The 24,925-nt window shown below is 43.2% G+C and overlaps 1 protein-coding gene across 5 annotated transcripts in view; it reads left to right on the forward strand.

The window, feature by feature from the left end:
- Positions 1-24,681, forward strand: part of TCF20 (transcription factor 20) — a 288,990-nt gene extending 264,309 nt beyond the window's left edge. For 3 of the 5 annotated variants that reach the window (XM_053251694.1, XM_053251696.1, XM_053251693.1), the window contains 4 exons: positions 1,853-1,946; positions 7,664-7,713; positions 11,512-11,639; positions 23,416-24,681. In XM_053251694.1, the coding sequence (XP_053107669.1) occupies positions 1,853-1,946; positions 7,664-7,713; positions 11,512-11,595 (228 nt within the window). In that variant the 3' untranslated portion in view covers positions 11,596-11,639; positions 23,416-24,681. The remainder of the gene's footprint in view (positions 1-1,852; positions 1,947-7,663; positions 7,714-11,511; positions 11,640-23,415) is intronic. The other 2 variants (XM_053251697.1, XM_053251698.1) reach the window with 2 other exon arrangements.
- The last annotated feature ends 244 nt before the right edge of the window (positions 24,682-24,925 follow it).

The raw sequence follows: 24,925 nt of genomic DNA on the forward strand, positions 1-24,925 counted from the left end.
GCCCTTCGGATATTTGAAGATGATTAGCCTTCCTCAGACTTCTCCTCTCCAGAAAAGACAAAGAGGTGACAGAAAGGGGAGGAGCTTCAGTCAGGCATAGAGTTGTCACATGGGGGGGCTTTGTAAAGATAGAGTGCACAATTAAATAATCCTGCGCAAATAAATAAATAAGATAAAATGATGGGAAAAGCTTCCTTTACTTAATAGTTTAGTGTCAACCACTGTTAGATGTTCAGGAGCAGGACCAAAAAATGTGGAGGCACTACAGGAAAGGGAACTTTGGAACCCAGAGAGCCAGTGGGGCACTGAGTTGCCAAATCCAAACTTGAAAAGACTCCTAAAAGCTTTGCAGAAGGGAACATTTGTCCTCTCTTTGTTTATGATAACATTGTATGTGGTGGTTTGTGCATATCATGAACTTAGTTGTCGCTTGAGCCTGGAAACATGATGAGCCTCTTCGCACGAGCAGTGAGATGGGCTCCAGAGCAGGCTGCGGGGAAGGCGGGTTATACTTACCTTCCCCACAGATGACCACTCCTCCTCTGCTGGGCGCGCTCCCCACACGCCCAGACGATTCCCTGTACTCCCAGGCTGCGGGGAGGGTCAGGGGTGGGATGTGTCATCCCAGCCCCCAGAAATACTCGCATGGTGCATCATAGGGATCTCCCCCCCCCATCCCTGTGCCTCCCCACAGTTTGGCAGCCCAGACTGTGGGGAGTCACATGCATGTGAATTTGCACATGCATGTGAATAGCCTCGATATGTGGGTAGCTGGAATAGTACAGAGAGATGGCCTGTGGGGAGAGTCCACTGAAATTGCAGTGTGTGAGTATCTTATATGTTGGGTTTTTTAAAAAGTGATTGGATATGACAATAAATACAGATAATAAAATTGCACTAGGAAAAAAATATTCTATCCTGTGCAGCTTGTCATCACTGTAGTACTCTGATGAGAAAAGCTACACCTTCTTGCTTTCGGTGCAGCTCTTAAAAGTATGGGACCCTCTCAAGGCCAGGGGGAGAGCAGCTGGCCCCATCCAGCCCAACACAGCATCCCTCCAGTGGCTGCTGCTGGTGTCTGTGTTTCTTTTTAGACTGTGAGCCCTTTGGGGACAGGGATCCATCTTATTAATTTATTACTGTTTTCTCTATGTAAACTGCTTTGGGGGACTTGTCAATAAGTGGTATATAAATATTTGTTGTTTGTTTGTCAGTAAGGCTCAGTAGGCAGTGAGATGGGGTAGTGAATTCCACAATCTGAAGTACAGGGACCAGCTAATCTTATTTGGAGGGTGGAAGGTGGCACCAACCCTGGGCTGGACTTGAGCTGCCCAGCCAATTTCCTTCTACAGGGCATGAGAGACTGACCTAGTGGACACCATGCTTCACTTCTCTTCATTTGGAAACAGCTCAGCTCTCAGAAGCACAGATGTCATTGCTGCCAAAGAAGACTGACAAGAGGGGGAAGAACACTGGCACAGCCCCCAGTTCCCTCCTTTCATCTTTCTGGGTGACAAATGGACCACAGTGGTGGCTTTAAGATTCTGATGATTGTAGAATTGTGATATATAGCAAAATACTCTTTTAAATAGTTTTGGGTAATTCATGCATCTGCATGGGATATTTTTCTTTCAGTAGATTTTGCTCACAGTTCTTGATTTTTGAGAAGTTTGCTGTTTTTGGAGTCAAGCATACACAATATTTGGAATTTTCTTTGTGGATTTTGGTGAACCTGAGAAACTAGTGTCCGGGCAGACATAATTTTATGTGATTATAAATAGAAGGGGTGGTGGTGGTGGTGGAAACTAAGGTTCATATGTAAGCTAGTGTTCTATCTTTCCATTTCTTTCAGAAATGTTCTCATTGCCAGGAGCCAGGAGCCACCTTAGGCTGCTACAACAAAGGCTGCTCCTTCCGATACCATTATCCGTGTGCCATTGATGCAGGTAAGAATAAAGCTTTGATCTTAAAATGTTTTTTCACTGATCAATTCCAAAACACTTTGTAAGATAAATACTCTGAAAACCACTTGCCACAAAAGTGGAACCCGTGGAACAGAATGTGGCACCATTTTATGATAAATAACAACAAACAGGAAAAATAATCTGCACCAAACACCAGCTTTTATATTCACAAGTGTAAACTACAATCAGACATTGACTTGTCATGCAGAGATTAAAAGCCTGTTTCCTCTTGAAAAACAGTCTAAACGTTTCTGTTAAAAACAGAACTTTGAGAGTCTTTATTAATGTAGTCCCTGGTTTTTCTCACATCAGGGAGTTTCAGTGACTTTTGAAAACACACCTGTTTTATCAGGCTTTTAGTTTATGGTGTTTTTTTTTATTTATTTATGGCAATTTAATCTGTTTATATAGTTTTTAGGTTTTGGCTTGACTAGATTGTAAACTGCCTTGAGATTTTGTATAGGGTGGAATATAAATGCAACAAATAAATAACAAAATTGAATTAGAGTATATGCTTCCAGTATTAGAATAATCTGAAGACATTTGGAGTGCCAGAGGTGTAGTTAGCTGGTATAGTGTAGTGGCTAAGAGACAGAGCTGTAAATCGGAACTTCCCTAGTTTGAATTTTGCCTCTGCTATGAACTCGCTAGGTGAACTTTTTAACTGTAAACCTCCCAGAGACTCAAGTTTTGGGTGGTATAGAAATACGTTAAATAAACATAGGCAAAGCTTTCTCTCAGCTTCAACTTCCCAGCTGCAATATAAGGATAATATACTTCCATTATAGGGTTGTTGTAAAGATTGCATCTGAATAAATACATGGGAAACACTTTGCACACAAAAAGTGTGATACAGATCCTAAGCATCACTATCTAAAAATTGGCAAGAAACCAAAGTGCAGACTTGTGCATGAGTTTTGAGCTGGAGAGGATAGCCCCTCAAATTAGCTGGAATCTAATCATACCTTCTATTTCCTATTTAAGATATATTTTTAGAAAAATCTTGGCTGCAGTATCTTTTGTGTTAATATATGTCTGTTCAAGGGCATAGTTTGTAATGATGCCATCCACCCCGATTCAAGATGCCAAAGGCATGAACATTTGAGGCATATGTCGGCTAACTTGTGGACTGCCTAACTGATTTGAACCAAATTCCCTAAAGTTGTTGTAAGTGACACATTGGGACACCTCAGCGGCATAGTTTATGATGTTGTCATCCTCCTCAGTTCAAGGTGGTGATGTGTAAACATTAAAGCTGAAGTGCGCTAACTTGTGAAGATGGTAATTATCAATTAAGATTATAGGGAAAGGAAAGTAGGCATATTAATTCTTACCAGAACAACTTGTTAGATGAGTGCTGCAGACACAGTGCTAGCTTTATTGCTACTGACTACATCTCACAGGAGAGTGGAAAAATTAATGAGGCATAGATATTTTAACAGTTGCTAGTTATGATAGTAATAATATATACATACTTTCATTGTATGCTCCTAAACTACCAGAAGATGGAGCTAAGCTATTCTTAATTGGAGTTTTCTTGTAATAACTTGTACATCTTCCTGCAGCATAGACAGGGCTCTGTATGCTCTTTTAAACAGTCAGAGTTTTGCAACAAAAGAACTGAGTTCTCTGCTGGACACAGAGGCTTGTTCATGGAAACATAGGAAGCTGCTTTATACTTTGTCAGACCATTGGTCCATCTAGCTCTGTATAGTTTCCCAGACTGTCAGCAGTTTCTCCAAGGTTACAGGCAGGAGTCTAACTCAGCCCTATCTGGAGATGCCAGGGAGGGAACATGTAACCTTCTGCAGGCAGATGCTCTTCACAGAGTGGCCCTATCCCTTAAAGGGGATATCTTACAGTGCTCACATATAGTCTCCTATTAAAATGCAAACCAGGGTGGACCCTCCTTGCGAAGAGGACAATTCATACTTGCTACCACAAGACCCTTTCTCCTCCAGGGGTATAGCGAGAGGAGAGTGGCCAGTGTTCAGAACATGGGCATCCTATGGCAGTGCACTCGCTCAGCTGTGCACCCCCCCACTCCACCTGGGAGGGGGCCACAGAGTTTTCACTTTCCCCCAGGCCACTGCCAGCCACCTCCTTCCACTGCTCACTGCACCCATCCTCCTTCCCTCAGCCAAAGCCCAGGCTATGGAAGGAGGATGAGCGCTGCTGAAGGAGGCAGCTGGCAGCAGTGGTGGCTCGCACAGCTACCTTGATCCTCCTTCCATTGTCCGGGCGCCTGGCCGATGGAAGGAGGATGGGTGCAGCTGGACAATAAATGTGTTTATACATTTTCATATGTATGTTGAATTCATTTTTACCTTGTTGATATTTATACATATTCTTATGTATGTTTAATACATTTTTACCTTGTTTAAGGTTATTTCACGGATTGCTGTTTATATATTGTTGCTTTGTCCGCGATTCCCTGTGGTTTATTATTGTGGGTGTTGCACAGGGGCAGCTGGGAGATGCCAAGCCAGCAAACGGACATAGTGGGAGTGGGGAGCGCTGGATTGACAGCAGTGACGCCAAGCAGAAGAGGAGCAGGTATGGACCTGCTCTCCTCCGCTTTAAAGGGGCTGCGTAAGCCCCTAGTTTTAAAGGGATGTGCCCTGCGATTCAGCACATCCCTAATTTGGTGTCATGTTGTGGTGATGTGATAAGAATGAAATTTTCCTGTCCAGAGGGATAAACGTTACCTTGGATTTCCAAATGGCTGTGGGCAACCAACAAGGAAATTTTATTTTCAGAATGCTATGAGCTAGATGGACCAATGTTCTGACTCTGTATAAGGCAGCTTCCTATGTTCCTTTATATATAACTAATTAAAATATGAAAGGAGAAAAACCTTCTAAGAGTAGTATTTGGTTTAAGGTTTCCTGCATTACTGTCTCATATTTTGAATTATGGCTGCTAGCAGGGATAGGTATTCTTCTTGGTGAATCATGCTGAATTATTTTATCTTTCTGCATACTCCTTGGGAGGTATCCAGACTAATCTTGTACTAGTGTGAATGCAGTTACACTAGTGTTCGACTGCAGCACAAGATTGTTGCTAGGGGTGTGCACGGAACCGCGGAGCTGCGGTCCGGCACTGGGGTGGGGGGTTCCATTAAGGGTGGGGCTTTACTTACCCCTCCTGCGTTTTCCCAACTCCGGCGTCGTAGTTACTGTAAAAATCCGGCGGCAGGATCCCTCCTTGCCGCCCGCTTCAATCTCCGAACCATGGCTCCTCCGTGGTAAACAATCGGGCGGCAGGATACCTCCCTGCTGCCCCTTTGAAGCCCCCTGCCGCCCCCTTCAATCTCGCCCCCACTGCTCGCTCGCGGCAGGGAGATGTCCTCCCGCCCCCTTCGCTGTTGGGCTGCAAAAGTCTTTAAGAAGCCTTTTGCGCGTGCGCGGGCAAAAGGCTTCTTAAAGACTTTTGCAGCCCGGCAGGGAAGGGGCAGGAGGACATCTCCCTGCCGCGAGCGAGCAGTGGGGGCGAGATTGAAGGGGGCGGCAGGGGGCTTCAAAGGGGTGGCAGGGAGGTATCCTGCCGCCCGATTGTTTACCACGGAGGAGCCATGGTTTGGAGATTGAAGCGGGCGGCAAGGAGGGATCCTGCCGCCGGATTTTTACAGTAACTACGGCGCCGGAGTTTGGAAAACGCGGGAGGGGTAAGTAAAGCCCCACCCCACCCCCGCCGCCCTTAATGGAACTCCCCACCCTAACCCTTCCGAATCCGAACCGCCCCGTGTCCGGACTGGTCTGGAGGCCAGTAGAATGGCCTCCTAACCGGTCCGTGCACATCCCTAATTGTTGCATGAAAAAAGTAACTTCTGTTCCAGACTAGATCTTGCACTAGTGGAAGGGATTAGTTGTGCAACACATTGTACTACCTCTTGCACAAGTTTATATATGCCCCTGAGAAGATTCCTCTTCTGCTGGTGATAATACAACATTGCAGAGCACTGAAACTGCAAATAATCCTGCTACAAGCATCACTGTGGATGCTACCTCTTGGGGTTTTTTTTTTTACCATTGTTTATGGAATACCGATATTTTTCCTTGCAGAAAAGAAAAATGAGGCAATATGAGAGCTTTGACAGATTTTTTTTTTTTTTTTTTTTGGTCTTGTTAGTCTCATGCTGACTGCTACAACTTTCCAACAGATTGCAACAGCAGGAGAATATGGTTATATCACATATTTAAGATGGTTTCCAATTAGGATGCTTTTATTTACCACTATGAGAGTTGCTTGGAAGTTGTAGAAAATTGTGGGAATGGGATCCATTAACAATTTACTGAAGCCTCACTGTCTTGATTATACTGCTGAAATTAAGTTTTGTCAAAGGATAGTTTGAAATATGGTTAGGTCCACAGCATAAACCAGTGTCTGCTGAACTAAACATGTGCTCTAAGGAAGGATGCCTTGGACAAAGCAACTGTTTTAAAGTAGATTTTGCTGTTTCCAAGGGTGGGTTCTCCCAACCCATGCGAGGCTGCCTGACCGAGAAAAAAGAGATTTGTGCACTGCGTGTTCTCCCAATTTTCAGTCATAAGAACCTGGAATTTTTTTTGCTGATGTCAGGTTGGCACCACACCAAACCATCATTTAAACTGGGATGAGCAACAGCAGATCAGGTTTCAGATTACAAATCTCAGTCAAATGGTGGTTTGGTGTGATGCCAATCTGACATTGGTGAAAATTTCCCAGTTCTTACAATCAGAAATCAGGAGCAGGTATGGTGTGCAAACCTCCCAATTCCTAGTCAAGCAGCCTTGCATGGGTCATGAGAACTTGCCCTTGGTTTGACTGGAATGAAGCTGTTAAAGAGTCTCAAATGACTTAAGACTTTGGAAAACGCTGTTTGCACAAGCTACTTTGCTGAACACCTTGCTGTTGAAGGGGAGATGTATGTCTGCAAATGCTGAGCAAACATATGCCCAGGAGTCTCAATTGGCTAAGACATTTGAGTGCATACTTGGAATGTGTTTGCAGGCAGCTGATTCCCCTTCAGACATTCGCTTTTGTTATGGGAACCTTAGTAGACAGGTTGTAAAACACTCTTCTCATATTAATGAAGCTCTGTGTATCTTAGAGATTGGGAAGTAGATTCAACACTGTTCTTTACAGTAAGTTACTATTAGATTTGAAGTTTCTGCATGCTGTAGATAGGCATCATAAGAACATAAGCACAGCCTTACTGGTTCAGGCTCAAGGCCTATGTAGTCCAGCATCCCATTTCCCACAGTGGCCCACCAGATGCCTCCGGGAAACTTACAGGCAAGAGATTAAGGCATGCCCTCTCTCCTGGTGTTGCTCCCCTTCAACTGGTATACAGAGGCATTTTGCATCTGAGCCTGAACGTAGTCTAATCAGGAAGTAATGGTGAGGCATATACTAAACAGGAAGCATGCCACAAGTGTATAAACAGGGGTCGTGTATCTACTGTACATTTCATTTTTTCTGTATTTCTCGTGTTGAAGTGAAGAGTGTGTCCCTACTTTACTTTTATTTTTTAAAAAAAATGAGTTTTGTAATGGTTTGGCTGATGTAGTGCATGTTGCTAATACCATTCACATCTCTTTATAACTTCTGCTGTTTCTGCTAAGGAAAAGGAGGTCCTTCCTACCTACGATTAGCAGAACTGATGTGGTATTTTATTTCAGAAGTAATCTTGCATTCTGTTTCCCCTTCTCTTTTAGATTGTTTACTAAATGAAGAGAATTTCTCAGTGAGGTGCCCCAAGCACAAGGTAATACAAATATTGTCAATCTGATGTTGCTTTTTACTGTACTCATTAGTTTAAGACAATTCTGCATCTGGGTTACACTTTCTAAATAATATGCACCTAGGTTGCACTCTCTCTTTCTGTGTGTCTGTGTATGTCTACACATGTGCAAATAGTTCTATAGGATATGAAAGTCCACATACTGTTTTTCCCCATGGAATTAGTTTAATAGCTTCTATATTGCTGCTTATTCTGTGAACCTAGTTTAATTTCATTGGTTTTGGGCTGAGCATTTTTCTTTGGTTGTGGCATTCAGTAAGCATTCTGCTAAAAGTGGTAGTCAGTCTGGAAATATTCTGAGAAAGGGAAGTGTAGAAATGGATGAGAAGCTGATTAGAAAGCTGCTCCCATTGATGGATCTACTGGAGATGGGAGTATTTGTAGATGAAGAATAGCTGCCATGCTGAGTACATTTGGGTAGCTAATTCTAGTCTACTTGCTCAGCATCTGGACAAATCGTTAAGGTATGAAATAATCTTCTTTAGCAAAACAATCTAAAGTGGGGAGGGGGTTAGTGGAAAGCAGAAATGGTAAAATACTTCATGTGCAAGAAATTTTGTAATTTCTCTCAGAAATTTTTGGCATGTCTGAGAGAAGATACTTTACAGATAACCAGACACTGACTGACATCCTGACTAATGAAGACCTTGTGGAAGGGCATTGCACTAGTGCAAAGCTGTTGCACTAGTTTCTATGCAGTACCACACATGGAGGTTCTGCACCTACACAGAACCTATTCTAGGAATATTCTGGAATGTTAGATGTGGAGCTGTTGCTTTTCTCTGCCTACCTTGAAGGATATTTTTCGCCTACTTCAAGAAGGGAAGAAGGCTTATGAGGTGTGTGTGTGTGTGTGTGTGTGTGTGTGTGTGTGTGTGTGTGTGTCCCCTCCTCTAATAGGTTCTGTGTTCACAGCTTGATGCAAACCAAATTCACAGCAACATGGGAGGGGATCCTAGTTAAGAGTTGCCATCCTAAAAGAAGAGGAAAGTAGGCTCCATTAGTACGATTTGTTATTGCTGAACCATACAAGGGCGTCCACTAACAGTTCCTTCTGTACTCCCTCAACTCGCCAAGTTCCCTGGGGGAAAAGGGAGATATTTGTCTTGTCATGCTTCTGATTCTGAAACCTGAGTCTCTGAGCAGGAGCTCGGAGCCTTCTCAATATCAAAATTCATATTTTTCAAGAGAACTTTCACCTTTACATTGAACAGGTTAAACTGTTGGTTTAGGTCATTGAGATGCAGTAACCCATGCCACAGGTAAAGACTTTCTCTCCAAAGTCACAGCCATGGCCTTATCTGTACTACTGCCCCTTCTCTTAACCTCTAGGGATTAATTTGATAAACCACTGGATAGAATCCAGACTAAGTTAGCCATAACGAAGTATCATTGTCACAAATGAGACATTAATTTGAGATATTAATTAAAATGAGACATTAAAACCGCCCAGAGACGAAAGTTTGGGTGGTATAGAAGTTTAATAAAACAAACAAACAAACAAACAAATAAATAAAAATTCAGTGTGACTTGGTCATGACTAATTTAATCTGGATCCTGCCCACTGTCATCCATGCTCACTTCAATCAGGCTAGAGAACAAATGTATACAATAAGAGGGCTGTTATTTCCTCTTTAATCACTTGCCTTCTAACTCATTTGTCAAAATATTGTTTGGCAAGGGGTATCAGATTCTACTTTAAGCTACTATAGATAAGAAGGGTTGGAAGCTTTACACTATAGGTACAGAATTTTGTTGTATTACCGCCCTCTTGCTATGAACTTCCAGTAACTAGGCTTCCATGTCCATTGTCCGTGGGAACAAATCTGAACACTTTCCCATTTTTATATGTTCCACCATTACTAACACTCCAAGCTAAAGTTTTCTTTGGGTAAACCAAAAACCTCTGGCTTATCTGAGGAGAGTCATAGGCACCCATCTCATCTTCCTTTCTCCTGCTACCCTGCCCAGCAGATCTTGAATCCTCCCATTTTGTTGTCAGATGGCAAGTAATATGAAGGTAAAATCAAAGCATTTTGAACTCTGTAATTGTTGAATTTATATGAATGTGTTGGTATTTGCTCTGATAATGTCCAAACAGTAACTGTAGGATTTTGGTTAGGATTTACTCTGCTTCCCTAGAGGCCATCTCAGAGTATTCAGTTCATTAGAAAATGTTGGCAGAAAAGACTGCTTGATGGGAATTTAGAAAATACTTATGAGGTGATAAGTACTTGTGAGTTAACCTAACCTAAGTTGTAGTACAGGCTTCTTTACTATTTATGAGAGAAATTGGCATTAGGCTTAGGCTGTACAGGTACATTTTAGTACTGAAAAGCCTTTTTACTCTATATTTTTATTATTAATTTAAATACTTCCCCTGAACCTTTGATTAATGAGTCCTCAAGATGGTCTACAAAACTGATTTAAAAAACTACAATTCAAGATCATACAAAAACAAAATAAGAATAGCAAACTAATAATTTGAATATATGGCTCTTTCCATGACTATCACTGACGATCACTGATCTGATCCAGATGTTCTTATATAAAGGAGAAGTGCAACATGTGCTGTGAAATTTGGAGGGGTTTTCTGTGAATAATACTTGCCATTTATTAATATTGTACTGATAAATGGGTGTGGGATCCCACTTGAATAAATATCAGTTTTCTTATTTCTAACATTTGCAAAGATGATTGAGCCTTCCATGAAAAGCTGAATACTTCAGCCATTATGTAAATTATTACTTATAAAGCAGATTTACAAATACTTAGTTATTTTTCATCATTCTGATTCTGCCAGGGTATAGGCACTGAATTGCTTGTAATCTTAGAGAGTCCCCTCTGTGGCTTGGAGATTCCACCAGACAATTGTATGCAAATACTCTTTCATACCAGTCTTCCCAACCATAAGAGCTAGAAACTTGCTTTTTACAAATAAAATCAAAGCTGAGATTCTCAGGGTGCTAGTTTTTGCACCCAGTATCTATTTTTGATCTTTTTTCTTCATTTGTACATACCAGGGAATACCTGCTGCTCTGTTTTGCAGTCTTCCTTTTTTTCTCCTCAGTAGAAGCCCAAGGTAGCTGTCCTGCTTTTTAAGAGGTAGTCCTAGTGTAGAAAACGTTGCTGCTTTAGCATTGATGGAGATACATATATAGGTTTAAAAAAAAAAAAAAAACTTGCTAGTTGAGAAGGTTTTGAGACATGTCTCAAAGCCTTCTAAACTTGCAAATTATTTGTGATGTTTTGTGGTGTTAGCACCTCCCCCCCCCCGCCCTCATAAGCAGATTATTTCAGTTAACATGTGAAAGCTAGCTATATTTTCTGTTAGGACCTCCAGCAAATCAAAGTAGTTCATTTGACATCTCTGACATTAAAAAAACATCTTGCATAACGTATTTTTCTCAAAATGTTTTTTTCAGAACAATCAAGGTAAAAAGCCTTGAAGTGCAAGTATAGTATTTTAATGCCTTGTTTTGGTGCTCACCTTTGTTTTGTGGTTATGCAAGGGGTATAGCTCCTTTTTTTTTTTTTTGGTGGTGTGCAAATTCTGTTATTCTTAACACAGTCCTCCTGCTTCTCAAAAATGCTAACTGTTGCCATGCTGAAATCCTGCCTGAAAAAATCTGTGTTTGGTTCTAGTACTGATACTGATTTCTCTCTTTCATTCTCCATATATTCCTCCACTTCTTCTCTTCTGTCTCTCTTCTCTTTTTCTTCCAATTTCCTCTCCTCCTCCTTGGCATATTGGACCATCAGCCCCTCCTCCCTTGCTCTCTTCCCTCCTTGCAGAACAAGATGGTGAAAGGCAGCCTCAGCACAGAGCAGTCGGAGCGGGGGTGAGGGGGGAAGTGTGTTCGTGGGAATGAAAATAAAAGCAAGCACAGGTGAGTTGAGGGAAGGACTCCTAGTTTCCCCTCCCACCTTCTTTCCAGTTTGAGAGACAAATAGGTGATGATCTACTCCTGCAGAGATTTTAACTGGGACTCCTATTCACTTCAGGCTGCTAGTTACATTGTTGTATTTCTGTACCTTCATGTTTATCAGCAAAGGGCAAAATTGAGCAGATGCTCCTGTACAATACACTGAATGACTAACATTTCCCCATAATTCCTCTATTCCCTCTATATACACAAATACAAAAAAGGGTTAATTTCTCATCACAGTTAGATTTTATTAATAATTTGCAGACCTGCTCAAAGCAACCTTCTTCTTTTTAACTTCACTATAAGATCAGCTGTGTCTTGTCCACATCTTGGTACTAGTGGACTAGAAGAAAAAGTAGTAATCAGTAGTTCAGTACTGCTGCATAAGGCCATAATATGTTTTCAGTTCCAATGGAAGCAAAAACTTTGCGAGTTGCCTTTTTGAGCTCAGCAAAGACAATCAGCACACTGTGAGGGATACAGCTTCATAGTCTGTTGGAGGCTTTACTTTGCTTTGATCTTGGTGTATGTCTGTAGTGAGCTAGAAGCAAAGAATTAGAGGTGTGCATGGAACCGCTCCAGGCGGTTTGGTTCAAGTCCTAACTGGACTTGAACTGAGCTGCCTGGTCCATGTTCCGGCTCTGCCAAAGTGGCCAGCAGTTCGGTTTGTGCCTAGGACTATGGTCAAAGCCGTTCAACCCCGGTTCTAGTGATTGTAAAGGGGAATCTGGTAAAGATTCCCCTTTACAAGTACTGGGGGAACCCTACAAGGTTTTAAAAGGGTGTGTGGGAGGTTATCTTACCCGCAGCGGCAGCACAACCTCTTGCCCACCCCCTTCCCGCCCTTTTAAAAACCCGTAGGATTCCCCGGTGCTTGTAAAGATTCCCCTTTACAAGCACTAGAACCAACTGAACTGGTTTGATCTAAACCAGGCCCGTTTCAGCTTGAGCTCAGACCACCCCCCTTTTTGGAGGGCCATTCCATTTGGATCTTGGGCTGGTTGAACTGGGCCAGTTCGACTTGAACCCTGGTTTAGTTGAAACAGTTTGCACAGCCCAACAAGGAATAGCTCACCTCTTCCAAGATAGTTAGTGCTTTCTATCCTCTTAGAGAAAAAAGCCTCTGAAGCCTACCTAATGCAACATTGCATATAGAATCTGTCTGTGTGTCTGGCTTGTCCCCTGCTCTTCTCACCCATGTTGCGCCTTTTCTCTCCCTCAGCACCATGTTGCTGTGGCCACATGTTTCCCTCCCTTCCTCTCCTCTTGATACTTTGGGGCTATTCCAAGTGCCTGTCCAAGCCTAGGCAGACTGTTCTGCTCAACTCTCTTCCCAATGGCAATGCACCTAGTTGCGTTGGGTTACTTACCACAAACCATTAGACTGAGTGCCATGTTGCCAGACTAGTCTGCATGGGGTGGGTTTGTGGTTTCAATGAAAGTTACTTCAGACAAGTACTCTCAACTGCTATCCCTCTTGAAACAAATTGGTGCCTTCGATTAATTGCTCCACAGAAATACTTATAACTGAAGCCTTCTAACAATTGGCTGAAATATTATATATTAACATGAACATTAAATGGTTTTTGGACGACCTCTGCCAGTTTTTATCATTGACACATTGTTTCATGCATTTGTCTATCTTAGTATACTTTTTGGTGGAGAAGGTAGGTTAGGATTATTGTCCCCACGTTGCAGACTATGAAACAAAAGTGCTGAGAATCAAAGTGACTTCCCAAAAAGAAAAAGAATAATTGGCAGTCTGAAAATGAAACAGCTATCCAGGCTTTCTGTTAAGCACCATTCTCCACCTATACTGTTCTTTTTTTAAAGTGACTCAGGCCATAGGGGGCTTATTTGAAAGTTAAAACTGCCTGCCTGCACTGTGTGTGGATTCTCCTTGCATGCTGTCATGTATGAAATGGGACACAAATTTTTTCAGCAGTGAGTTAATGCATTTTGGACAGCAATGTAGACCCAGATTTAAATTTACTGCTTAGAGATCTCTCTTCATAGACAGTGAATTTCCAAGTAGAATGGTTTTCTCATAGTTTTTACATGGAATAATGGAGATAAAATGCTCCTCAGTGTTTGTCAACTGTCATGCCATTCAGTATCTTTACGACAATGTTTTTTACAGATAGGAGCACATACTTCTTTCTCCCACTCTTTAAAATATATTTTGATGGCATAGATCAGGGCTGCACAGATATGGCCCTCAAGCTGTTGTTGAATAACAACTCCTAGAATCCCTGCCTGTTGGCCATTGTGACTGGGGTGATGGGGTTTGTAGTCAAATAACAGCAGGAGGGCAGAAGTTGTGCAGCTCTGGCATAGATGGTTTCTGCGGTAATGGGGTCTACTATTGGCCCTTCTTATTCCTGTCTTTGTCCCTCCCTATTGCTGAGTTTGACTAGGTGCTGTCTACCTACTTTGTCTTACATAGAAATGCTAGCTTTCTGGGAAAGGTTGTGTCCAGGGGCGGAGCCACCATTGGGCGAACGGGTTCAAAGAACCCAGGATGCCGCCCTGACATGGCCCCCATGTCTGACATAAGATGCGAGGGGTGCTGGTTTAGCTTCCGAGTGGGGCTGCATGGCCCCGTTCGGGCATTAAATGGCTGGGGCTGTGATTGTGGCATGGCCAGAAGCACTCTTCCCTGCATTTAAGGCAGGGAAGAGCTGCTCCTGGCCGCACTGCGAATGCAGTGCCGAACCCAGTTTAGCTCCTTAATGGGGCTGCGCAGCCCCGTTCTGGAGTTGGACGGCCAATGCTGCATTCACAGCGCGGCCAGAAGCAGCTCTCCTGGCCACACTGCCAACGCAGCCCTGGCCTGGCTCTAGGTCCTGAATGGGGCTGCGCAGCCCCGTTGGGAGCCAGACCACACCCCCGCATCTGTCTGACGCAGGGGCATGGCTAGACCCCATCTGATGTCACACATGGGGGGTGAGGTAAGCGGGGCCTCCGCAGCGGCCGGGCACGGGCCGCTCGTGGTCTGGCTCCGCCACTGGTTGTGTCTCTTTATGTTGGTGCATCTCCTAGTCTTGGTCCCTGGTTCATGACCCTAGCTCCAAAGCACCCCCTAAAATATTAATGTAAAAAGATTCTAGCATTCTTGCCCTGTCACACTTGAGAGCATCACAAGCACAATGAATATAACCTGAGATCTTTAAATGATGATTGAGGACATGGTTAGCCAAAGTCCTGACTTAATTATTAGTTTGCTAAAAATAAAACATACTTAAGAAAAAGAGAGCAAGTCTTAACCATGCAGCCAAATAACTGTAGATTAGTTTACAGAAAAAACTGGATGTTTATGTAACCATTACCCAGTCTGTTTGTTCCTAAGGGTTTGACTTTTTGTGACAGTGGCCCGGTTAATGGGTTTCATGTGACTACTTAGGTTCAGGTATACAGTTTTTCTGAGCTCTTGATAACAAAGGTAACCATTTTGCATTTGCATATGTTGTGTTTCACAATAATACATTTATCCTGTTGTTTCCTGTGCACAGAGAAGGAAATATGTGTTAGTGCCGATTTGAATAGAGCTTTCCCTGCTGTGTTAACCCATAATATAATAAAATATATTATATTTAAATAAAAATTAAGTTGAATATATAATCTGCAATTCCCCGCCTGTGCTATTAACTGTATTTTAGTCATAGGGCCTCATTCTAACTATCCCTACACATCTTTTTAAGATATATGTGGGAAAGTGTCCAGAAAATATACAGTAGTCCAGATGTGAATCTCTCATATTCAGCCAACCAGTTTCAGGAAGGATTTTTTATTGTACCTGAGACACATACACAGAGATGTGAATACTGTATTCCAGCTCTTCCTGTGACAGGCATCTTAAAAATGCCTGTGGGAGCAAGTAACATGAAAAGAGGCTCTCCTTGTACTGTGCACTGCACTGTTGTTTATTATTATTATTATTATTAGCTAATCCTGGTTGCCTTATTTTCGCTCTGCATAATCAAACTAGTTCAGAGGAAGCTTTTACTTCTTTCTCATTACCTGGAAATGATTTGGCTGCAGCTTTCCCCAGCATTTTTGTTGAAGCCTAGCTTGAAATCTTGCCAGTTTATTAGTGAATGTACTTTATTGATACTGTGCATGGTTTGGTTTGGGGTATTCCTTTCCCCCCTTTTTGGTCCTGTGAAGCAGTATATTAAAGGCTGGGGAGAGCTTTGTTCTTGTCACATAGCAGTGGAATGTCTCCTTGTGGTGTCCCTTTCTTTCTGAGCCAGTTGCCCCAGCACTTCTGGATCTTTGTCAGGCATGAAGCTGAATTGTGAGTGAGCCTAGAGCTTTGGAGACTCTCCAAGAATGGAAAGGGAGAGCATGGAGGAGTGTTGTGTGACTGATGCTTCTCTGAACTCCTGCTTTAATGCTCTGTATTATTTCCAGGTAAAAGCAAGTCTCTGATGTACAAAAGCCTGAGGCAAGAACACAGTTTGGAGTCTACAGTTGATTGTGAATGCTAGTCATTTGCAAGGGCTTCTGTTCTTTCTGAGAATCTTTCTGAGAATTAATACATCATTTGCTTTAAGTCTGACTGAACTTTGCCTGTTTGTATAGGCCTGTTGATGACAGAGGAAGATGCTTGCTTTGCAGATAGGTAGGAGAAGGCGCTCCTTTTGACTTCTAGAAGCTGTGGATGCATGTCAGAAGAGCTTCTCTTTCCCAATGGCAAAAATTTTATACCCCAGAATAATGAGACTTATTTTGACTTTTGTTTCCAGAATTAAGCGAAGGAAAACTCTGTGAGCTATTGCAAAAAGTGACTCCCAGACAACTCCTGAATACATGGGTAGGGATGTGGAAGGAAGGAAAGCATCCTATTCATCTTGTAGATTGTTTTGACTGTACAAGAAAGCATGTGATTTTAATTATGAGACTTCAGCTATTTATTTGAGCTATGTCCTCATGAACACTGGTTGACATCCAGAGCAATGCAGCATGGATGCTCCAGGACAAAGTTCCTGTGCTACAGGAAGGTTTCTCAATACCATTGTGCCCACATGGTGTGAGGAGCAATTTTGAGCAATTTTAGCTGCTTCTGGAAGTGTTTTGTTTCTTCCAAAAGCATATTCCTGAGGGTCACACAGCATGCAGGGACATATTTTTAGAAGGCATGCATTGAGCAATTCTGGAGGCAATGAACATCACCCAAAATAATTCCCCCCCATTGCAGGCACAGCAGTAAGGGGCAAGCTCTCTGGCTGTGTTACAAGCAGCCTCCAGCTGTGAGGATGTAGTTGCCATTGCATCCTTGCTTAGGCTGCTCTGGAAGTCAGCTGCTGATTTTAAGATAATGGGAGTTACCTGATTTCCCACATAAGGTTTTCTTAAATAAGTATGTGGAATTTTATACAAAGGACAGTGGTCCTATGTATGTATGTATGTATTAGATTTATATGCTGCCCTTCCAAAATGGCTCAGGGCAGTTTACAGCACGATTTGATATTTTAAGGAGTAGTATTCATTTCTGTAGTACTTCCTGATGGACAAGGTATTTTATATCTCCTAGCAAAAATATGTATCTTGTCCCTACAATCAGGCTCTGTACCACAGGACTAGAAAGTAGCTAATGTAACTCTGATTTTCAAAAAGGGGTCTGGTAAACTACAGGCCGGTTAGCTTAACTTGTGTGCCAGGCAAATAGATGGAAAGCATACTTAAGGACAAAATTGTTAAACATACAGAAGAACAGGCCTTGCTGAAGGAGAATCAGCATGGCTTCTGCAAGAGCAATTAAGCTTTTGGATTTCTTTGAGAGTGTCAACAGGCATATGGATAAAGGTGATCCAGTTGACATAATATACTTGGACTTCCAAAAAGCTTTTGACCAAGTTCCCCACCAAAGGCTCTTGAGTAAATGTAGCAGTCATGGGATAAGGGGACAGGTTCGTGTGTGGATTGGTAACTGACAGGAAACAGCTGAATATCCTGCTACCAGCCACTCAGCTACAGTGGATTCCAGGTCAAGGCTTAATCTTTCAGCTACTCCTTTTTCAGGTGCCCAGCTCTTCGGTGATGCCTTGGACCTGATACTCATAGAGACGAAGAATAAGAAGGCTCTTCCGTCATCCCACAGGGATGCTCGTAGGCCCTTTTGGCCCAATGCCCAGTCCTTTCGCCCCTTCAGAGGTTTGCAGAGACCAGCCTTGTCTTCCCATAGAGACAACACAACACAAGCTTTTCATATCGCCCTGCTTGGCTCAACCAATGGCAGCAGCGAGGAGGAGGACCTACCAGGGGTCATTCTACTTGACCTTTCCCCCCTATCTCCAACCCATCCATAAAACAATGACTCCCCCCCGCCCGTGGGAGGCAGGCTTCTCGACTTCTGCCCACAGTGGGAAGCCATTACACAGGATCATTGGGTATGCTCCACTGTCTCTCACGGATATGCCTTGGACTTCCAGTCTCATCCTCCAGACCAGATCACCAGGTCCCCTAAATCGAAACATCCGGACAAACAGCTTCAGATGAATCGGGCCATTCAGCGCCTCCTTCAGATCAACACCATCAAACCAGTACCATCGACTAAGTTATTGCATGGCGTCTATTTGCTGTTGTTTTTGATCCCCCAAAAGGATGGATCTTGGAGGGCATTCCTGAACTTAAGATCTCTCAGCCGATTCATCCGCAAAAGGAAATTCTGGATGGAATCCCTTCGGTCAATCAAGGAATCAATATCGAAGGGGGATTCTGGCCTCGATCGATCTGACCGAGGCTTACCTCCATTTCCCTATTCTCCCCAACCACTGAAGGTTTCTCAGATTGTGTGTAATAGCTGCCATTACCAGTACAGGGCTCTGCTCTATGGCCTGTCGTCAGCTCCGAGTGTCTTCACCAAGCTAATGGTTGCTCTAGTCGCCCATCTCCGTATTAGCCAGGTCTATGTCTACCCATTTCCGGACGATCTGCTCATTTGAGCAACCTCGTTCTGTCAGGCCCAGCTTGCTGTACAGAAGACCCTCTTGGTCCTCGACTCACACAGTTTCCTGATAAACCATCAAAAGAGTCACCTCATCACTTCTCAAACTCTCCAACACTTGGGAGTAGTTTTTGACACTTGATGCCCGGCTGTCTCCTTACCTCTTGAGAGACACCGAAAATTGATTTCCATCATCCAACCCCTGCTCCACACGATGTCTTCAGGCTTGATGACCTTAGCTCGGTTGCTCAGGTCCATGATTGCATGTCTAGAGTGCACTCCGTGGACCCGCTGGCTCTCGTGCCCTCTTCAGTGGTTCCTCTTTCCCTTCCAGGAGAACATCATGGCCTGCAAACACAGAGAGATTCCCATACCTGCAGTAATCCGGCAGTCTCTACGCTTGTGGTTGTTGTCAGCCATGTTGAGAGGCATTCCTCTCACAGTCCCGAGTTGAATCCTGGTGACCACGTATGCCTGTCTGTTGGGCCGGGGTGCCCACTGCAATGGCCAATATGCTCAAGGCATCTGGTCAGCGCAGGAGAGGGGTCACAACATCAATTGGTTAGAACTTCGCGTGGTGCGACTGGCCCTACTGCAGTTCCTCCCGATGGTCCACCACATGGATGTACTCGTACACATGAACAAAGTGACCACCAAATAGCATATCAGCCATCAAGGAGGCACATGATCATGTACTCTGATGAAAGAGACCGACAGGCTCTTCAGCTGGGCGGAACAACACTTGATGTCAATTGTAGTGGAACATCTCCAGGGCACAGCGAACATCCAAGCCAACTGGCTCAGCCGTCAGATGATAGAATGGTCTCTTCACTGGGAAGTTTTCCATCAGATTGTGCATCGCTTCGATCTACCCTTAGTCGATCTCTTTGCCTCCCCCCTCAACCATCTCCTTCCCAGATTCTTCTCCCACTTCCTTTCCCATCAAGCGGAAGCAGTAGATGCCCTGACCTCCCCTTGGCCACCAGGCCTCCTTTATGCATTCCTACTGACTGCAGTAATAGCCAAGCTTATCCAGAAGCTCTGGTTCGAAAAGGCAGAGCTCATCTCAATAGCCCCATTTTGGCCACGGAGACCATGGTGTTCCGATCTTCTGCAACTATCAGTCATTCCACCATGGCACCTACTTCCATGGTCGGACCTCCTCTCTCAGGGTCCCATCGTCCACTCAGATCCTCAGTGGCTCCAATTAGCCGCCTGGAAATTGAACGCAGGCTCCTAGCACAGAAGGGTTACTCTACTTCAGTTCAAGAAAGTATCCTGGCCTCTAGAAGACCGTTGGCGAATTGCATTTATCAGACCTCCTGGGCAGCTTTTTCTAGGTGGGCCCGCAGGAAATGTATTGACTCTTCGGCGGCTGGTGACTCTGAGGTCCTTTCCTTTCTCCAAGCAGGGCTTGACATGGGCCTCCACCCCAGTACATCAGACTTTGGCATTAGCTTCGGTGCTTTCTTTAGGTTTTCCCACTTCCTCACGTCTGCATCCCCACCTTCAACAATTCCTGAAGGGGGCAGCTTATTTGTTTCCTCCACCTGTCCATACGTTCCCCACATGGAACCTAAACAAAGTTCTCAATTCCCTCACCAAGACCCCATTTAAACCTCTGTAAGAAGTAGATCTGTTTTCTATCCTTTAAAGTCATATTTTTAGTGGCTGTTACCTCTGCTCGATTTACCTGGCTGGTCTGATGAATTTTATTTAAATTATCTTTTAACTAATGTGGATAATGACATTATCTCTGGCGTGGCCAGGTTTTGTTATATTATTTGTAAAATGCATACTATTTTATTGTAAATGTTTGCTGGTCAGTGACCGAATAAACTTATCTCTTACCTCTGCTTGAAGAGTGTCAGAATTCGCAGCCCTGTCTGCACGCAAAGAATTCTGCGTTTTCCAATCTGATGCTGTCATCCTCAAGCCCGATCCTACCTTTCTCCCGAAGGTCAACTCTACCTTTCACCGCTCGCAGGACATTGTCCTGCCATCTTTCTGTCCATCACTGGTTCATCCTAAAGAAAAATTATGCCACTCACTTGATGTCTGACAGGCCCTCCGGATCTACTTGCGCAGAACTAAATCCTTTCGGCGTTCAGACTCCCTCTTTGTATCTTTTCAACAGGCGACTCTCCGCTCTAAGGTTTCCAAAACCACGATCACTGCATGGGTAAAATCCTGCATTGCTCTCGCCTATGAATCCCTAGGCCTGCCCATACCTTCCAGCATTGTGGCTCACTCCACCCACAGTGTGGCTACTTCAGCAGATTTTACTGCCAATATGCCCTTACTTAAAATCTGCAAGGCAGCCACTTGGTCATCCATTACTCCCTTTATAAAGCATTATAAGATCTTCACCTTTCACTCCACTCAGACGGCCCTTGGTTGCACTGTACTTCAACAGGTGGTCTGACTCACATTTGATTTGGGTCCCAGCCTGTCTATTTTGGCTTGGGTATGTCCCATACTTTGGAGGATGACCTTCTTGGGCTGTGGAAAAAGAAACATTGGTCTTACCATGAAGTGTTCTTTTTCACAGCCAAGAAGGTCATCTGCCCGCCCTCGGAAGCTCATCAGGTTTTTTCCATTCATACGCTTTTCTCTTGGGCAGGGCGTGCTTGGGTGGGGGGTGACTTGCAGGGTATTTAGCTTTGTAGGCTTCCCCCACACACACCCCTTTCTCTCCACTTATCTTCTTTTTCCTAACTATATATTTTTTCCTATTTCTTTGAGAGCACATCCATCCCGGAACTCGCCTCCCACACAGTAAGCTAGCCATGCTTGCAACCTTTGATTGGTCCTGTCTGCAGCATGCTCAGTGTTCAGCCCATGCTTTGGAGGATGACCTCCTTGGCTGTGAAAAAGAACACTTCACAGTAATACCAATGTTTCTTTCTCCCTCTCTCACAACCCTAGAAACAGGGTCAACCCATGAAACTGAAGGCCGGAAAATTTAGGACCAACAAAAGGAATTACTTTTTCATGCAATCCATAACTAATTATGGAATTTTTGTGATGTGATGATAGCCACTAGCGTGGATGACTTTAAAAGGGGCTTAGACAAATTCATGGAGGACAGGTCTATCAATGGCTACTAGTCTTTAGGCCACTCCAGCCTCAGAGGTGAGATGCCTCTAAATACCAGTTGCAGGAGAGCAGCAAGAAGAGAGAGGGTATGCCCTCACCTCTTGCCTGTGGGCTTCTCAGAGGCATCTGGAGGACCACTGTGTGAAACAGAATGCTGGACTAGATAGGCCTTTGGCCTGATCCAGCAGGGCTGTTCTTAGGTTCTCATAAAACTTACCTGATTGCCCATTTAACCCTGACAGGCATGTTAGAGGCTACAAAATGAAGACTTACCCAAAGCTAACTAATGACTCTCAGTGGCTATTTGAACCTGAAAGGCATCATCTCCTATTTCATGGGAGAAGGCAATGGTGAACCACTCCTGTATTCTACCAAGAAAACTACATGTCTCTGTGGTCACCAGGAGTTGACACCTACTCAACGGCATAACCTTTCCTGTTCAGACACTTTCTAGGCACCTAACTCTAGTCTCCTTCTCTCCTGCATACTTGAGAATGTTTTTTAAAAGAGTAACTACCTCTAAACACATTTCAGCCTAGAAGTGTGGTTTTCTGTGAGCGTATGTAGGTACTATGGTAGTTTGTTCATAATGTTTGTACATAATTTGTGTCATCTATGTATATATCTACTTTGACTTTATTGTAAAAGAGAAGTAGGATTTAAATAAAATAGTCATGATTTGGTTATCTGTGGGAAGGCTGCTTCAAAGGTCTACGTTAGGGGTAGACAATGTGTGGCTCTCCAGACGTTGCTGAACTACAACTCCCATCACCCCAGCTGTAATAAATTGTGTCTGAGGGTGGTGGGAGTTATAGTTCAGCAACATTTGGAGAGCTGCACATTGCCTGCCAGTGCCACTGGTCTACATTAATCTTTTCAAGTGCATGCTTAAGAGTAGAGTGAGGACCCTAATCCACATAGGTAAGCATGAAACCAAGGGTGGTAGTTGAATGCATATGGAGCAAAAGGATAGGAGGGTGGGTTTGTGTCATGGGTGACTCTGGAGTCTCTTTTGTCTGATGGCTGGAAAAAGATAAGAGGTGACTGAGGCTGAAATGAAATGTGTACTTCCCTTGTTTATGTTGAAACAGTTTTCCATGCAACTTCCAGCCGCTCGCAGATGGAGGCATTTTGTTTGCAGAGCTTATCTCTGATAACCTACCCCTGAAAATGCTTTTTGTTCTCATTCTGACTGACTTTCTGTTGGATTGGTGTTTAAATTGTTATGATCTGATCATTGCTCAGATACATATGAAGTTTGGAGGGATACAGCTGTTTCCCTAGAGGCCAGGCATCCATGTCCGAGTGCACCATTGCTGTTGTGATCAGGCTATAGTAGAGGTAAAGCCTGTGTATGAGTTAGCCCCATATTGTGTGTCCTCTAGCAGCCCTACACCCCTGCATTAGAAGTGGCAAATTCTGACGTGGACACCTGGGGGAAGTGAATGGTATGTGGTTCCCTCTATTTCATATGATGCAGCATGACTTTTCATGATTTTCTTTAAAAGGTTTGCTGTTTAAGAAAGAAAAATATTTTTGATACACTTCCATAAACTGTTCCACAAAGCGTTAAGAGCTCTGGGAAGTTCTGCTACTAATTTATGTTGAGTCTTGATGTTGACAGTTAATGGAAATGTTTAGCATCTGTGCATTTTTCTAATAGTTCTGCTTTTGTTTATTTTTCTACAGGTTAGGCTGTTGAGATAAGAAAGCGGCGGACATTCAAGATTGAATGGATTCTTTCCCACTGTGCAGTCATGCCCCCCTCTTGACGTGCCTGCCAATGCCAGCACTTCCTTCATCAGTTCTTTCATCACACTTGACCGACAACATCACAGAATATGATCAAGGAGTCTGAACCAGCTGTTTTCATGGACACAATCTCCATAGTGACTATGGGAAGGGGAGGGAAAAGAAGAAAATGTGGGGGAGTTAAAGAGGGAGGGATAAAATATATATATAGATATATATATATATAAAGATCTATTTTTAGTCTTGATAGACTTGTTTTAAATGAAAGGTGCGCTATCCCTTTTTATGCATTTAATTAAATTTTTAAGACCCACATACGTTCCAAGTTGCTCATAAAAAAAACTACATAAAATCCAAACAAGGCCTTTGAAAGTAGATTTCATCTTGTTTCAAAAAGAGGTATGGAGTTAGGAGCTTGCTTAATCAAATTGGTCTCTTCACTCCAACTTCCACAACAGAAAACCCAGGTTTTACAGATTATTTGTTGTTGTTGACAAAATTGTCTTAGGGGTGGGAGTTCAGAATGAATGATTGCAAGGGAAGGGATGTTTGCGTATGTGTGAAGAGGGTTTTTCTTTTCTTTTCTTTTTAAGAAACACTATTTATTTTTATTAAGAAAGCTTGAGAAGTATCAGAAGACTTCTGTGTCCCGTGACTTGTGGAATAGAGTGGCTTCTCCTAGCTTTATATGCAGATACTCTGAACTTATAGACATGACTCTGTACCAAAAGCGGGGAGGAGATTTGGGCCATTCTTGGCATTGACAAATACTCCCAAATCATTCCAAGGAGCTGCTGCCTTTTTTGAGGGCAGTCTAGAAGAGAGTGTTGGCTTGCCTTCCAGAAAGAGGCATTCAACAGGAAGTCTGAATGTTGACATAATCAGTGTGTGTTAAGCTGACCAGGAAAATCCAGTTAACCCTTCTCTTCTCTGTCTTTTGTTTCCTCAAAAGAAGGAAGGGAGAATGTCAATTTAGCAGCCTGCACCACATGGTTACTTTTTGTTGTACATTGTGTAATTTTTCAACATTTGAGTTTAAAAAAACAAAACTTTTTCTCTTGTTAAGGCCTTAAGAAGGGGTTAGTGCATCTTTCAGGGGTCACTCTGCCATGGGAATAAAATAGCTGTTTCACAAACAGTTTTATATAAAAAACTAAAACAAAAAAATCTCAAAAAAACCTAATAAACTTCATTTTAACCTTGCTTCTTCTGTTGAATTGAATGTATCTTCCCTTCCTGTGAATGAGTCATTTTTCTAAAGTTTCTTTTTGAGCTGCTTACACAATAACTTAAATATTGGCTGACATCCTGACTAAATTACTCCCAAGTAGTCTACTGAAATTAAGTAGTGCTTTAGGGTAACTCCTCAGTAGTACTACTGAGTAACTTATTCTGGATGTCAGCCCTTGTTTTTAGATGGGTTTTTCTTTATAACCTTCTGGAATAG

The sequence above is a fragment of the Hemicordylus capensis genome, chromosome 5 (genome assembly GCF_027244095.1).
Source record: "Hemicordylus capensis ecotype Gifberg chromosome 5, rHemCap1.1.pri, whole genome shotgun sequence".
Taxonomy (NCBI): domain Eukaryota; kingdom Metazoa; phylum Chordata; class Lepidosauria; order Squamata; family Cordylidae; genus Hemicordylus; species Hemicordylus capensis.